This window comes from Pseudophryne corroboree, chromosome 9 (assembly GCF_028390025.1).
Source record: "Pseudophryne corroboree isolate aPseCor3 chromosome 9, aPseCor3.hap2, whole genome shotgun sequence".
Taxonomy (NCBI): domain Eukaryota; kingdom Metazoa; phylum Chordata; class Amphibia; order Anura; family Myobatrachidae; genus Pseudophryne; species Pseudophryne corroboree.
This window is the reverse complement of record NC_086452.1, coordinates 272,273,811-272,291,674: the sequence shown is the minus strand read 5'-3', so window position 1 is coordinate 272,291,674 and position 17,864 is coordinate 272,273,811. Positions and strand designations below refer to the sequence as shown.

Genomic DNA, 17,864 nt, shown 5'->3' with positions numbered 1-17,864 from the left:
GGGCGATCTCCTGATAAGGGCAAAGTCCAGGGAACAGTTGGAGGTCGGAGTAGCACTATCTCGGGTACTGCTACAACAGCACGGGTGGATTCTAAATATTCCAAAATCGCAGCTGATCCCGACGACACGTCTGCTGTTCCTAGGGATGATTCTGGACACAGTCCAGAAAAAGGTGTTTCTCCCTGAGGAGAAAGCCAGGGAGTTATCCGAGCTAGTCAGGAACCTCCTAAAACCAGGAAAAGTGTCAGTGCATCATTGCACAAGGGTCCTGGGAAAAATGGTGGCTTCTTACGAAGCGATTCCATTCGGCAGATTTCACGCAAGAACTTTTCAGTGGGATCTGCTGGAAAAATGGTCCGGATCGCATCTTCAGATGCATCAGCGGATAACCCTGTCTCCAAGGACAAGGGTGTCTCTTCTGTGGTGGCTGCAGAGTGCTCATCTACTAGAGGGCCGCAGATTCGGCATTCAGGACTGGGTCCTGGTGACCACGGATGCCAGCCTGAGAGGCTGGGGAGCAGTCACACAGGGAAAAAATTTCCAGGGAGTGTGGTCAAGTCTGGAGACTTCTCTCCACATAAATATACTGGAGCTAAGGGCAATTTACAATGCTCTAAGCTTAGCAAGACCTCTGCTTCAAGGTCAGCCGGTATTGATCCAGTCGGACAACATCACGGCAGTCGCCCACGTAAACAGACAGGGCGGCACAAGAAGCAGGAGGGCAATGGCAGAAACTGCAAGGATTCTTCGCTGGGCGGAAAATCATGTGATAGCAGTGTTCATTCCAGGAGTGGACAACTGGGAAGCAGACTTCCTCAGCAGGCACGACCTCCACCCGGGAGAGTGGGGACTTTATCTGGAAGTCTTCCACATGATTGTGAACCGTTGGGAAAGACCAAAGGTGGACATGATGGCGTCCCGCCTGAACAAAAAACTGGACAGGTATTGCGCCAGGTCAAGAGACCCTCAGGCTATAGCTGTGGACGTTCTGGTAACACCGTGGGTGTACCAGTCGGTGTATGTGTTCCCTCCTCTGCTTCTCATACCCAAGGTACTGAGAATTATAAGACGTAGAGGAGTAAGAACTATACTCGTGGCTCCGGATTGGCCAAGAAGGACTTGGTACCCGGAACTTCAAGAGATGCTCACAGAGGACCCATGGCCTCTGCCGCTAAGAAGGGACTTGCTTCAGCAAGTACCATGTCTGTTCCAAGACTTACCGCGGCTGCGTTTGACGGCATGGCGGTTGAACGCCGGATCCTAAGGGAAAAAGGCATTCCGGAAGAGGTCATCCCTACCCTGGTCAAAGCCAGGAAGGAGGTGACCGCACAACATTATCACCACAGGTGGCGAAAATATGTTGCGTGGTGTGAGGCCAGGAAGGCCCCCACGAAGAAATTTCAACTCGGTCGATTCCTGCATTTCCTGCAAACAGGAGTGTCTATGGGCCTAAAATTGGGGTCCATTAAGGTTCAAATTTCGGCCCTGTCGTTTTTCTTCCAGAAAGAATTGGCTTCAGTTCCTGAAGTCCAGACGTTTGTCAAGGGAGTACTGCATATACAACCCCCTTTTGTGCCTCCAGTGGCACCGTGGGATCTCAACGTAGTTCTGGGATTCCTCAAATCACATTGGTTTGACCCGCTCAAATCTGTGGATTTGAAATATCTCACATGGAAAGTGACCATGCGGTTGGCCCTGGCCTCGGCCAGGCGAGTGTCAGAATTGGCGGCTTTGTCTCACAAAAGCCCATATCTCTTTTTCCATTCGGACAGGGCAGAACTGCGGACTCGTCCCCAGTTTTTCCCTAAGGTGGTGTCAGCGTTTCACATGAACCAGCCTATTGTGGTACCTGCGGCTAATAGGGACTTGGAGGACTCCAAGTTGCTAGATGTTGTCAGGGCCCTGAAAATATATGTTTCCAGGACGGCTGGAGTCAGGAAAACTGACTCGCTGTTTATCCTGTATGCACCCAACAAACTGGGTGCTCCTGCTTCTAAGCAGACGATTGCTCGTTGGATTTGTAGTACAATTCAGCTTGCACATTCTGTGGCAGGCCTGCCACAGCCAAAATCTGTAAATGCCCATTCCACAAGGAAGGTGGGCTCATCTTGGGCGACTGCCCAAGGGGTCTCGGCTTTACAACTTTGCCGAGCTGCTACTTGGTCAGGGGCAAACACGTTTGCAAAATTCTACAAATTTGATACCCTGGCTGAGGAGGACCTGGAGTTCTCTCATTCGGTGTTGCAGAGTCATCCGCACTCTCCCGCCCGTTTGGGAGCTTTGGTATAATCCCCATGGTCCTTACGGAGTCCCCAGCATCCACTTAGGACGTCAGAGAAAATAAGAATTTACTTACCGATAATTCTATTTCTCGTAGTCCGTAGTGGATGCTGGGCGCCCATCCCAAGTGCGGATTGTCTGCAATACTTGTACATAGTTATTGTTACAAAAATCGGGTTATTATTGTTGTGAGCCATCTTTTCAGAGGCTCCGCTGTTATCATGCTGTTAACTGGGTTCAGATCACAGGTTGTACAGTGTGATTGGTGTGGCTGGTATGAGTCTTACCCGGGATTCAAGATCCTTACTTATTGTGTACGCTCGTCCGGGCACAGTATCCTAACTGAGGCTTGGAGGAGGGTCATAGGGGGAGGAGCCAGTGCACACCACCTGATCCTAAAGCTTTTACTTTTGTGCCCTGTCTCCTGCGGAGCCGCTATTCCCCATGGTCGTTACGGAGTCCCCAGCATCCACTACGGACTACGAGAAATAGAATTATCGGTAAGTAAATTCTTATTTTTTGTTCTTGTTACCACAGTGCATTACCTTACACTTGTCTGTATTGAAGCGCATTCTCCATTTCGCTGCCCAAGCTTCTAATTTAACTAAGTCATTCTGAAGCGACTCAGCATCCCCCTCCGCATTTATAACTTTACACAATTTGGTATCATCTGCAAAAATTGACACCATGCTCTCTAGACCTTCTGTTAGGTCGTTAATGAAAATATTGAACAATAGCGGTCCTAATACTAAGCCTTGCGCCACACCACTTAGCACTTCAGTCCACGTTGAAAAAGATCCATTAACCACAATGCACGGGTCCCTATTATCTAACCAGTTTTTGACCCAAGTACATATTGTGCTTCCTAGCCCTGATTCTTGTAGCTTGTAGATAAGTCTCATGTGTGGTACAGTATCGAACGCTTTGGCAAAATCTAAAAAGATTACATCCACCTCTTTACCCTGATCTAGGTTTGCGCTTACTGTTTCATAAAAGCCAAGTAAGTTGGTTTGACAGGATCTGTCCTTCATAAACCCATGTTGATTCCTTTTAATGACCTTATTGACTTCAAGGAACTTCTGAATACTATCTCTTAGAATACCATCCAATACTTTCCCCACTATAGATGTAAGAAAAACTGGTTCTTAAATTACCTGGTTCAGCTTTATTTCCCTTTTTGAATATAGGCACTACTTCCGCTATACGCCAGTCTTTGGGAACCATACCTGAAATTACTGAATTCTTAAAGATCAAAAATAGCGGTTTTGCAAGTTCAGAATGAAGCTCCATTAGAACCCTTGGGTGAATACCATCGGGACCTGGTGACTTATTAATCTTTAAATGTTTTAATCGGTCACAGACTACTTCCTCGCTTAAATAAGTACCTATCAGTGGGATATTCTCATTATTGAGATTATATGTTAGTCCCTGAATTGGGTCCTCTCTAGTAAATACTGTTGAAAAAAACTCATTTAGTGTGTCCGCTATGTCATTATCATTTTTGCTTAAGACTCCCAACTTGTCTTTTAAGGGGCCTATACTCTCCTTCTTTAATCTCTTGCTATTAATGTTTTTAAATAATTTTTTGGGATTCGCTTTGCTTTCCTTTGCTACTAGTTTTTCAGTTTCTACTTTAGCCGCTCTTATTTCCTTTTTGCATATTTTATTACATTCCTTATAGTGCTGAAATGACTCTGCTTCCCCGTCAGATTTGTATTTTTTAAATGCTCGCTTTTTCTTGCCCATAAGTTCCTTAATCTTTTTGTTAACCCACATTGGTTTATGATTTTTATTCCTTTTTTTGCTGCTCGTAGGAATAAATTTGAGTGTATTTTTAGCTAGCAGGAATTTTAGTACCTCCCATTTTTCCGTAGTATTTTTTTCTAAAAACAAACCTTCCCATTCAATATCCCTGAAAAATACCCTAATCTTATCAAAATTTGCTTTGCTAAAGTTTAAAGTCCTAGTTGAGCCAGTATAGGGCTGTTTATGAAAACTGATATTGAATGTGACCATATTGTGGTCGCTGTTTCCTATGGGTTCCCCTACTATAATACCTGATACCAAATCCCCATTGTTTGTTAATACCAGGTCTAAGATTGCATTGTACCTAGTTGGTTCCTCAATTAGTTGAACTAAGTAGTTATCATTAAGTGTGTTTAAAAACATATTGCCCCTAGCAGTATCACATGAATCGTTTTTCCAGTTTATCTCTGGATAGTTAAAATCTCCCATCACTACTATGTCTCCTAGTCTTGCTGCTCTTTCAATTTGCTTTAGTAACAATTCCTCATCAGATGCGTTGATACCAGGCGGCCTATAGCATACACCCAATAATAAATTTTTTATTCCTTTTTCCCCGCATTCAATTTCTACCCATAATGTCTCGACAGTGTCTACAGTCCCCTCCTGAATATCTTCCCGTATGTCAGGTTTTAAAAACGGCTTTACGTGAAGACACACCCCTTCACCCTTTTTATTTAGTCTGTCTCTCCTAAACAGTGTATAGCCCTCTAGATTGACTGTCCAATCATGAGATTCGTCCCACCAAGTTTCAGTAATGCCTATAATATCATACTGTTTGCTTGCTGCAAGTATTTCTAGTTCACCCTTTTTACCAGTAATGCTTCTGGCGTTTACATACATACAACTAAGATAAGTATTTTCCCTTGCGTTAGGGACATCTTTCACCTTATGTAGCAATGATGACCTGCAATCGTCATTGGTCAGTGCTTTGGTAAAATCTCTTTTAGTACCCATGTTAGTAACCTTACCGCCTGCTCTTACGCTCCCCCAAACTTCTCCCCCATTTTGTTTACTACCGCTATCCCCACTATTCTCACTGCATGACCCGTAGTTTCTAGCTAAACCCTCCCCCCAGGCTCCTAGTAAAATATCTCCTCCAACCTTCTAACCATCCTTCCCCCCAGCACCGCTGTCCCCTCCTCAGTCAGGTGCAATCCGTCATGACAAAAGAGATGGCGCCTGACTGAGAAGTCCGCCCAGTGTTCCAGGAACACAAACCCCTCTTTCCTGCACCAATCCCTAAGCCACACATTTACCTCCCTAATCTCCCTCTGCCTCCCTGGACTAGCGCTTGGCATGGGTAATAATTCCGAGAATATTACCTTAGATGTCCTTGCCTTCAGTTTCTTTCCTAAGTCCCTATAGTCTTTCTTAAGGACATCCCACCTTCCGCTAACTTTGTCATTGGTGCCAACGTGCACCAAGACCGCCGGGTCTTTCCCAGCCCCTCCCAACAATCTATCTACTACCATATAAGTCCAGTGGTACTGACATATAAGTCCAGTCCAGGCGTACTGCCATATAAGTACAGTGGTGCAGCCGTATAAGTCCAAGGGTACTGCCGTATAAGTCCAAGGGTACTGCCGTATAAGTCCACTTCAGTGGTGCTTCCGTATAAGTCCAGGGGTACTGCCGTGTAAGTCCAGTCCAGTGGTACTGCCATATAAGTCCAGGGGTACTGCCATATAAGTCCAGTGGTACTGCCATATAAGCCATGGGGTACTGCGTGTAATTCCACTCCAGAGATTCTGCTGTATAAGTCCAGGGATGCCAGGGGTACTGCTGTGTAAGTCCAGGCGTACTGCCATATAAGTCCAGTCCATTGGTACTGCCGTATAAGTCCAGTGGTGCTGCCATAAAATTCCAGGGGTACTGCTGGATAAGTCCACGGGTACTGCTGGATAAGTCCAGCGATACTGCTGTATAAGTCCAGTCCAGTGGTGCTGCCGTATAAGTCCATAGGTACTGCCATATAAGTCTGAGGGTACTGCCGTATAAGTCCAAGGGAAAAGCTGCAAAGTCCAGTTCAGTGGTGCTGCCGTATTAGTCCAGGGGTATTTCCGTATAAGGCCAGTCCATGGGGACTGCCATATAAGTCCAGTAAAAGTGGTACTGCCATGTAAGTACAAGTCCAGCGGCATTGCGTATAAGTCCAGGGGTCCTGCCATATATGTCCACTCCAGTGGTTCTGCTGTATAAGTCCAGCCGTACTGCCATATAAGTCCAGTCCAGTGGTGCTGCAATAAAATTCCAGGTGTACTGCCGGATAAGTCCAGGGGTACTGGCATGTAAGTCCAGTCCAGTGGTACTGCTATATAAAAGTCAAAAAGGTGCTGCCATATAAGTCCAGTCAAGTGGTACTGCTGTTTAAGTCAAGTGGTGCTGCCGTATAAGTTCAAGGGTACAGCCGTATAAGTCCAGGGTACTGCCGCAAAGTCCAGTTCAGTGGTGCTGCCGTATAAGTCCAGCGGTACTGCCATGTAAGTCCAAGCGTCCTGCCATATAAGTCCAGTCCAGTGGTGCTGCTGTAAAATTCAAGGGGTACTGCCGAATAAGTCATGGGGTACTGGTATACAAGTCCAGTCCAGTGGTACTGTCGTATAAGTCCAAGAGTGCTGCCGTATAAGTTCAGGGATGCTGCCGTATAAGTTCAGGGATGCTGCAATATAAGTCCAGGGATACTGCTATATAAGTCCAGTCCGTTGGTGCTGATGTATAATTCCAGAGGTACTGCCGTATAAGTCCATGGGTACTGCCCTATAAGTCAAGTCCAGTGGTACTGCCATAAAAGTCCAGTGGTACTGCCGTATAAGCCAGTCCAGTGGTGCTGCCATATAAGTGCAGGGGTACTACCATATTAGTCCAGTCCAGTGGTACTGCCATATAAATCCAGTGGTGCTGCCATATAAGTCCAGGGGTACTACCGTATAAGTCCAGTCCAGTGGTGCTGCCATATAAATCCAGGGGTACTGATGCATAAGTTCAGTCCAGTGGTGCTGCCGTATAAGTCATGGGGTACTGCCATGTAAGTCCAGGGGGGCTGCACTTAGCAGGTAAATAATGGGGGCTAATAACCCGGATCGTCAAACCCGGATTCTGCGAGAGACACCCGGTTTCTCGGGCAGTCCCCCGCAGCCCCGGAAGAGTGGGCACCCCTCCCGCATTCTGCCCACTTCATAGGTAAGTGGACAGAATGGGGAGCTAAATAGTGCCAAATCACGGACCCGGCAGGGGGGCGGGGCTTAATGACGTGATTATATACTAATGGCATCATTGAAGCCCCGCCCATATGCAAATACCATCCAATCGTAGTATTTGCTTGTGTAGTGGGTGGGGACTAATGATGTCATTGGCTCGGCCCCGTCACCGCCCACCTGCTTCTCCTCTCCGAGTATCTCCTGGAGAGGAGAAAATAAATGTAGGTAAGTATGGTTATAATGTTATATTTATCTATTCTTCATGAGAATCTTACCTTTACTTAAATCAGGGATGTGGAACCTTTGGCCCGCCAGCTGTTGTTGAACTTCCCATTTCAGCATGCCTTGCAACAATTTTAGCATGGCCAAGTAGCAAAACTGAAGCAGAGCATGCTGGTATCTGTAGTTCAACAACAGCTGGAGGGCCAAAGGTTCCCCATCCCTGACCTAAATAAAACAAATTTGGTTGAAGGAAAATAGGAATTCTCCGGGAAAAACTGTATGGGGTGTATTCAATAACTGTCGGAAGCTGCCATCTTGTCGGAAAGATGGCAGCTTCCGACAGAAATAGGTCGGAAGGGGTTCCGACCTATTCATTAGATGCAGTTATTTTCAGACAAGTCGGGAATTCCCGACTTGTCGGAAAACTAGTGATGAGCGGCTTCGGTTTTACTCGGTTCTCAAAACGGCATCTTATTGGCTATCCAAAACACGTGACATCTGTGAGCCAATAAGATGCCGTTTTGAGAACTGAGTAAAACCGAATCCGCTCATCACTACGGAAAACACGTGGATCAGCGGAATAGCCACAGATCCGCGTGCTTCTGTCGGATTTGTCCCTCTTTCCGACAAACTCAATCTGTCCCCCGGCCAGGCACCTCTCTCCCTGCAGTGCCTCTTCCCACCGGCCGCCAATCTCAGCTCCCCCTGCCGCTGTCCAGCTCCACCCCCCGCCATCCTCTTCCCACCACCGTTACTCCCCCAGCCGGCCACCACCATCTGCACCCCCGCCGTCGCTGTCAGCACACCAGGCAGCCGTTCACAGCAGCAGCAGGACAGGACCCCGGGTACTGCTCAAATCCGAAAGTCGGATTTTGCTGTCCATTGAATAGGGGTTGTCGGATCCATTCCGACAAATGCATGTCGGAATGGATCCGAATCTTATTGAATACACCCCTATGCCTTCACCTCCCTGCCTGAAGAAGGGAACCAGTGTCATCCAATAAATTTCAACACCCGTCATGGTATTACATTTATATAGTGCAAGAGTAGGGGAGCTGCTGTAACATGATAATGGATCAATGCTATCCTTCAATCTATTAAGGCAGTGGTTCTTAAACTGTGTGCCTTGGACTGGTGGTCCAGGACCAATTAAAATTATTTATGGTCAATATACTGTGCAGTACTAGGCAAAACCAGTGCTGGTGGCTGCCAATCAGGGGTGGAACTCCCGGAGGCAGCGGAGTCCTTTGCCGCCGGGCTCCTGGCCCTGAAGAGGGCACGGCAACTGCTCCGTTGTCCCCCGTCCGTCCACACATGAATTATTCATTTCTATAGTGCAGCAGACGCTGCAAGAGGAGCCGACGAGCGAGCGCATCACCTATCAACATCAGCTCCTCCTCTCTGTGCTCTCTGCTGCTGTGCTCTGGCCTGGGTCGCGGGTGTCACGTGATATCCTTCCGCGACCCAGAGCCGCTGCCCGCCAGGACACATACTGTAGCAGCAGCAGCCGCCAGGAGAGAGTGTGCAGTGCGGGAAAGTGAGGCTGTTCCAGGCAGGAGCATGGACTCCTGAAAACTGAACCCTATGTAAGTGTAAGCCCTTTTGGGAGAGGGGGAACATGTGAGGGGGAAGACAGAACACCTGCTGCTGTCACCGCTCAAGTCACAGGGTAGTTTAACTAAGTAGTAGTTTAACTAACTTTTTAGTTTTTTTTTTTTTTAGTTTAACTAAGTAGTAGTTTAACTAACTTACTTGAAGACTGGTGAGTGCTCCCCTAATTTGGAATTTTATATATATATATATATATATATATATATATATATATTCACAAACAGATCTGAGGGCGCTAGTCCATAGTACTGTTCATCATATTATTACACCTTGATTAGCATAGAAACCGCTGTAATGAAAATCGAATTGCATTTTTATTTTATACTTAAAAAATATACATATGGCATCTGTACAGTTTCACAGAGGTATAATACAAAATTCTGTCCAATTTACTTTCAGTTTTCAAAAGCTGTTCTTTATCAGCATATGTCCAACATACAGCGTAGGTGGAAATAGAATGTCTAGACATTCTATTTCCACCTACGCTGTATGTTTCGGACTTCCAGATTCCCCCCTTACTGTCAGACACCCCACCATTCTACCATACAGACCCCCATACTGCCTTCTCCCCGTCTGCATACTGCTTCCCCTTCCATTCCCACTAGACACACACTCTGTGGGTAAATTTGAATGTATCTGTGTTATTGAACTTGCGACCCTGGATGCTCCATAAACTATACAGATGTGTCATCATACATCTTTGCTGCAGTTGCACCAAACAGCCCCTCTGGGTGCGCCAGATCCTGTGCAACTGTGTTACCGCCAGACATCTTCTTTGCCGAAAATGCGTCTTCGTCAGAATGAGATGCGACTAGGATGCACCATCGGAGTTTGCTGATTAATTTGATATGTGAAGTTTACATCTATGTGCAAGTCTAAATAGGTAAAGAAAGTGCTACGATGCAGCAGCCACAGCTTTTTTCCAAGTTCCATTGTGCTTTGTATACAGACTCAATTGCACACAGATATACAAGTGTTGTATATCAAATTAATCAGTGCATCGCATTACTGTTTTCAGCAAAAAAAGAAGCCTAGCATAGCAGGGTTGCACGGGACCTGGCAGCTCACATGTGCCAGGCATCTGTGGCATATTGAAGCTTGATATGAGAACACATATGTATTTACATTTGTTCCATCTGCTAGGAGGTATGTCATCCATCTATCTGATATATATACACTGCTCAAAAAAATAAAAGGAACACTTAAACAACACAATGTAACTCCAAGTCAATCACACTGTGAAATCAAACTGTCCACTTAGGAAGCAACACTGATTGACAATCAATTTCACATACTGTTGTGCAAATGGAATAAACAACTGGTGGAAATTATAGGCAATTAGCAAGACACCCCCAATAAAGGAGTTGTTCTGCAGGTGGTGACCACAGACCACTTCTCAGCTCCTATACTTTCTGGCTGATGTTTTGGTCACTTTTGAAAGCTGGCGGTGCTTTCACTCTAGTGGTAGCATGAGACGGAGTCTACAACCCACACAAGTGGCTCAGGTAGTGCAGCTCATCCAGGATGGCACATCAAGGCGAGCTGTGGCAAGAAGGTTTGCTGTGTCTGCCAGCGTAGTGTCCAAAGCATGGAGGCGCTACCAGGAGACAGGCCAGTACATCAGGAGACGTGGAGGAGGCCAACAACCCAACAGCAGGACCGCTACCTCTGCCTTTGTGCAAGGAGGAACAGGAGGAGCACTGCCAGAGCCCTGCAAAATGACCTCCAGCAAGCCACAAATGTGCATGTGTCTACTCAAATGATCAGAAACCGACTCCATGAGGGTGGTATGAGGGCCCAACGTCCACAGGTGGGGGTTGTGCTTACAGCCCAACACCGTGCAGGACATTTGGCATTTGCCAGAGAACACCAAGATTGGCAAATTCGCCACTGGTGCCCTGTGCTCTTCACAGATGAAAGCAAGTTCTCACTGAGCACATGTGACAGACGTGACAGAGTCTGGAGACGCCAAGGAGAACTTTCTGCTGCCTGCAACATCCTCCAGCATAACCGGTTTGGCAGTGGGTCAGTAATGGTGTGGAGTGGCATTTCTTTGGGGGGCCGCACAGCCCTCCATGTGCTCGCCAGAGGTAGCCTGACTGCCATTAGGTACTGAGATGAGATCCTCAGACCCCTTGTGAGACCATATGCTGGTGCGGTTGGCCCTGTGTTCCTCCTAATGCAAGACAATGCTAAACCTCATGTAGCTGGAGTATGTCAGCAGTTCCTGCAAGACGAAGGCATTGATGCTATGGACTGGCCCACCCGTTCCCCAGACCTGAATCCAATTGAGCACCTCTGGGACATCGTCTCGCTCCATCCACCAATGCCACGTTGCACCACAGACTGTCCAGGAGTTGGTGGATGCTTTAGTCCAGGTCTGGGAGGAGATCCCTCAGGAGACCATCCGTCACCTCATCAGGAGCATGCCCAGGCATTGTAGGGAGGTCATACAGGCACGTGGAGGCCACACACACTACTGAGCCTCATTCTGACTTGTTTTAAGAACATTACATCAAAGTTGGATCAGCCTGTAGTGTGTTTTTCCACTTTACTTTTGAGTGTGACTCCAAATCCAGACCTCCATGGGTTAATAAATTTGATTTTCATTGATAATTTGTGTGTGATTTTGTTGTCAGCACCAGGCCCGGCGCTACCCGCTCAGCGAAGGGATGCAGTGCAGGGAGGCGCTGGGACGGAGAGGCGCTCCCCCTGCTCTGCATTCCTTCCCTGCTGCGCCGTCCTGTGCCCCCTGCTGCTGCTGCTGCTGTGCCTGTCACTGTATGACAGGCACTGGCTGCGGCACCTGCAGCATGAAAATCCTCCTCCCTTCCCTCACCTGTGTGACAGGACAGCTCTGTGCACGGTACCGAAGGGGGCGGAGCTAAGCGGGCGGAAGGGGGCGGGGTTTAACGGCCCAGAACGGGGCGGGGCTACACGGACCAGGCTGCTGTAGTGTAGGGAGACTGGCTTAGGTAAGTGAAGTGTGAGAGGGAAATGTGTGTGTGTGTGTGTGTGTGTGCATTTATGTGTGCTTTAAGGACGCTACTACTACAGTATTACGTGTAACGACGCTACTAATGGGGGCCATTGCGTGTAACGACGCTACTACTGGGGGTTCATTACGTATAAGGACGATACTACTACTTGGGGGCTTTATGTATAGGACGCTACTATTACTGGGGGGGCATTACGTATAACAATACTACTACTGGGGGAGGGCATTACGTATAAGGATGCTACTACTGGGGGGGGGCATTATGTATAAGGACGGTACTACTACTGGGGGGAATTACCTATAAGGACGTTTCTACTACTGGGGGTGCACTACGTATAAGGACGCTACTACAACTGGGGGGGCATTACGTATAAGGACGTTACTACTACTAGGGCGGAATTATGCATATGGACGCTTCTACTACTGGGGGTGCACTACGTATAAGGACGCTACTACAACTGGAGGGGGCATTACGTATAAGGACGCTACTACTACTAGGGGGAATTACGTATAAGGACGCTACTACTTGGGGGGGGGCATTATGCATAAGGATACTACTACTACTGGGGGGGCATTATGTATAAGGATGCTACTACTACTGGGGGGGCATTATGTATAAGGATGCTACTACTACTGGGGGGCATTATGTATAAGGATGCTACTACTACTGGGGGGCATTATGCATAAGGATGCTACTCCTACTGGGGGGGCATTATGCATAAGGATGCTACTACTACTAGGGGGGCATTATGCATAAGGATGCTACTACTACTGGGGGGCATTATGTATAAGGATGCTACTACCACTGGGGGGCATTATGCATAAGGATGCTACTACTACTGGGGGGCATTATGCATAAGGATGCTACTACTACTGGGGGGGGCATTATGCATAAGGATGCTACTACTACTGGGGGTGCACTATGTATAAGGACGCTACTACTACTGGGGGGCATTATGCATAAGGATGCTACTACTACTGGGGGGGCATTATGCATAAGGATGCTACTACTACTGGGGGGCATTATGTATAAGGATGCTACTACTACTGGGAGGGCATTATGCATGAGGATGCTACTACTACTGGGGGGCATTATGCATAAGGATGCTACTACTACTGGGGTGCACTATGTATAAGGACGCTACTACTACTGGGGGGCATTACATATAAGGACGCTACTACTATGGGTGGGGCATTACGTATAAGATGAATAAGATTGTGCTACATTGTGGCATAATTTTGAATGGGGGTACTATTGTGTGGCTATGCCCCTTACTTGTGAGACTACACCCCTTTTCCCGGCGCGCCAAAGGAATATGGGAGGGCGCAAATTTATAGTTTGCAGGGGGGCGCCGAACACCCTAGCACCGGCCCTGGTCAGCACATTCAACTATGTAAAGAACAAAGTATTTAATAAGAATATTTCATTCATTCAGATCTAGGATGTGTTGTTTAAGTGTTCCCTTTATTTTTTTGAGCATTGTGTGTATGTATATATATATATATATATATATATATATATATAGAGAGAGAGAGAGAGAGAGAAGGGGAGTATTCGGATCGACACTCACCCTTCCCAAACAACAGCTTGCTCCAGTGCCCTCTGGAGCCAAAGATAAATATTGTGGTTATATCAAACAAGCAGCGGCAAACCAACGTTTCGGTGCAAGTACGCCCCTTTGTCAAGGTGAGATCTCACACAATAGGCCCTTTAAAAAATTCAGCTTCAAGCCCATGCTGACCTTAATCATGCACTAGGTATAGGTATTGGCCCGATCTATCAAGTCATCAAGTGCACCTTTTCAACCAGTACACTTTCAGCCGTACATGTTTCAGGTTCATAATTGGCCTAAGCCCTTTTGAATGCTTTTTTACTATGAATATAACAAACATGGAATATTTCTGTTTGTGACACCTGAACACTTTCTTGGTGATGAAGTAGGTATGTGAAACTCTGCTACCTGGAGGCTGGAATCCTTGTGTGATTAAAATTACATCAAATCAAATTTTTTTTTTCCACTCAATATTGTATTCATCTGTCTCATTGTCTTTTACCTCCCAGTCTTGCCTAAGGAGATACACACTTTGCAACTTCCAGCTTTACCTCTGTGGGAACGCACATTTTTAGTTGCACCTGCAGCCTGAATTGCCTCCTGCTTCTTTATGGGCCCAAAGTGACTGACTGGCCACCATACTGTAATGAGGCAATCCGCCTCATTATTAGTACTGCTGATGACAGCGGCAGTGGGCCCTTTCACTACCACGGGCTCCATGCAATGCATCAGCTGCACTGCTGGTATTTCTACCACTAAATAAATGTTTGGAAGCTACTGTACAATTACAATACTGCCAAAGGTGGTGTAACTGAGTACTGATAGACACAATGTCCAACCTTTCAGACATGCCACAATCAATATCTGATTTATTTCATAATCTGTTACATTCCGCAAATAGGTGACACTCATATCCACTTTGGTGAACATTAAATGTATTTTATATGTGATTACCCATCAAATTCCTAGAAAACATATTAACTGTGTGTGGGAAAACTGTTTTCTTTATTGCTATGAACAGCTGTTCAGTGATTTGCCTATGGAGAAAGATTTTGTCATGGACCCATAAGTATTAATGCACTTGGTGCTCTCAGCCAGTATTTGCACTACTAGTATCAAGGATGCTGAGTCTTAAGAGCCAGAGGTTTGAAGTCCCCTGTACTGGTTACTAGCATGATAGAAAGTTGTTAGGTTGTACTAAGAGATGTCAGCAAGCTGAGGTCTGGTCCACTTGAGGTCTCGTATATGCCACAGCATTAAGCAAGGAGAACCAAGAACTTAGATGTCTATTTATCAAATGGTGAGAAGCCAGTTATCTTGAGAAAACTGCAAGAACTAGGCCAGTATTGGTAAAATGGGAAAGTCTTGCCACGGACAGACGTCACAAACAAGCCAGGTCATTCACAGAATAATGCACGTAGACAGTTTCAGTATGCTGGAATTAGGTAGTGAGACCAATACTCTGGAAACCAGAGCTGTTTAAATAGGGAAGCCAGGCTTGAACTGCCCTCTTCTAATGATGGCAACAATCACCTGACCACAGGAAAGGGGATAAGTAAATGCAACATCTCTGCCCGTATAGCAGAGGTGAATAGCACCAGACCTCAGAGACAGCAGGTCAAAGCTTCAGTAACAGTTGCTGCACACAGAATTGGAAGGCACAAGAATTACGCAGAGTGCAGTGTTTCATGACAGATTTATGACCATACCTAGTATAAGTGGATTAAGATTTTCAGTGATGCAACTACTACTTTTTGGACCTGCTGTTTTCAATTCAAATTCAAGTGATGACTGTACTTTGTAATTTGGTCCATGAGACATACATTCTTGTAAATTCTGATGGCTTACACAGAATTAAAAAATTCAATTAACATTGATTAAGTTATTAACATTTTGTTGTTGGACATTCTGGTAGCTAAACTTGATTTACCTGTTTCTTTTGTTGAACACTGATTTGTGTATTAGGAAGAGAATTTTTCCAGAACATATTCAGTAGAGAATTTGATTCATCCAGAATATTTTGCAAAGTTCTAGTAGCAGAAAACAATTTCCTGATGTCTCCACCATTCATGACCTTTGTAGAGAAATTAATGTTAATAACTAATAATCAGCTAAATATGCTGTATTTTGAGTTTGCATCCCAAAACAATTAAAATTCATAGCACTATGACCAAAGTCGTTCTACTATTTGTTTATTGATTTTTGTTATATTATTGTTGCCTACTACCTTTATTTAATTTTCATTTCGGTTCATCCAAACATATATTTGATCTGTAAGTGTTAATGAACAAATTCATGTTGTAAGAAAATGCTACATTCATAGCCAGTTTAATTATCCACTTCCTCTTTAAAATTTAGATTTAATAAAGTTGTTTAAAGTGGATAGGTATTTACTAAACCATTACATTTAAAATATATGCAATTTATTATTTTATTTGCTTTATTTATTTATTACCAGTTATTTATATAGCGCACACATATTCCGCAGCGCTTTACAGAGAATATTTGGCCATTGACATCAGTCCCTGCCCCAGTGGAGCTTACAATCTATATTCCCTATCACATGTACACACACACACATTCACACTAGGGTTAATTTTGTTGAGAGCCAATTAACCTACCAGTATATTTTTGGATTGTGGGAGGAAACCGGAGTACCCGGAGGAAACCCACGCAAGTACGGGGAGAATATACAAACTCCACACAGTTAGGGCCATGGTGGGAATTGAACCCATGACCTCAGTGCTGTGAGGCAGTAATGCTAACCATTACACCATCCGTACTGCCATCCGTATTTGCTTTAGCATTACTCAATTAATAGTACCTTGGTTTCATGGATTTCAAGGGTAGGTACATGAAGAGATGACTGTATATATGTATCCATATTATATATTAATGCCTTCCCCTCCAATATGTTCTTCTTCAAAGCACTGAAATCATCAAGATGACCAATCATATAAACTTCCTTTTTGTTGGTAAGTACCACATTTGGAGCATGAGAATGGTGCAAGGTACATACAGATGACGAATGGCAGCACATGTCTGTAAAGAGAGTAAAAATGTAATAAGGTTCACTAAAAGCAACTCTTTTGTTGCTAAATTTCCATATCAAATATAAGAATTTCACACTGAAAATGGAAACACTAAAATGAAAAAAGTGTGTTGTGCATCAAGAGAGACTCTTTTAAAAATATTTAATTATGGTTTCTGTAGCTATCCTTGATAAGGTTCCTTGATAACAAGATATTTGTACGCCAAGAGCTGTTTTTTTTTCTGCTCAAATTTATTGTACTATAGTTTTCTTTTGCTTTTAATTTTATGTTATTATATGTGTATGGTGTATTATTGTGAAAACCAATTAAAAAAAAATAATAATAATGATACACAGAATGGAAGTTTCTCATAATCAATTTATTGGTCCATCACAGGAGTGTGTAAGGAAGGAGTTAATTTATACAAGAGAAAACAGATACATATTCCCCAAGCAATGTGCAATGGGCCAGCAAAAGAGCATCCTACATCCTACACCTGGAATCACTGGGTTAGGGCGCATTAACCCAGTGATTACCATGCAGGCAAAAGGCTAATTAATTGATCAGCTTTGCGGGATCAGTTAGCTGCGGGATTAATTTAAGATGCTGCTATATGTTATAAGACCACCTTCTATTGATTTTTGACAGTGCCCTAACCCTTTGATAATGTACTCAACCATTGGATGGCTCTTTTTCTCTACAGATTTTGACCCCTAGGAAACAACAGGTTACTAGGGAACAGCCACTCTGCTTAGTTGTCTATTGATGATCGTTTAAATATAAATAGATTTATTTAATGTGCTATTTAATAAATCTGTGAAAAGCAAAAATGAAAGGAGAAACAATAAGACAATTCATTAAAGGTAACTGTTCAACTACTGCTCCCAGCAAACTCTATTGCATTTGTTCAATAGCATAGATTGCATTGCAGAACTACATATCATTAGATAACTGTGGAATTATTGTTACAGGTTGAGTTCCCATATCCAAATATTCTGAAATATGGAATATTCCGAAATACGGAATAATTTGAGTAAGAGTGAGATAGTGAAACCTTTGTTTTCTGATGGCTCAATGTACACTAACTTTGTTTAATACACAAAGTTATTAAAAATATTGTATTACATTACCTTCAGGTTGTGTGTATAAGGTGTATATGAAACAT

The 17,864-nt window shown here is 44.7% G+C and overlaps 1 protein-coding gene across 5 annotated transcripts in view; it reads right to left on the bottom strand.

Annotated features, from left to right (window-relative positions):
* Nucleotides 1-17,864, bottom strand: part of PDE4DIP (phosphodiesterase 4D interacting protein) — a 1,081,329-nt gene that overhangs the window by 78,720 nt on the left and 984,745 nt on the right. For all 5 annotated transcript variants that reach the window (XM_063940306.1, XM_063940302.1, XM_063940304.1 and 2 more), the window contains 2 exons: nt 16,492-16,709; nt 15,598-15,741 (listed from right to left, as the gene is read on the bottom strand). In XM_063940306.1, coding sequence (XP_063796376.1) covers nt 15,598-15,741; nt 16,492-16,709 — 362 coding nt within the window. The remainder of the gene's footprint in view (nt 1-15,597; nt 15,742-16,491; nt 16,710-17,864) is intronic.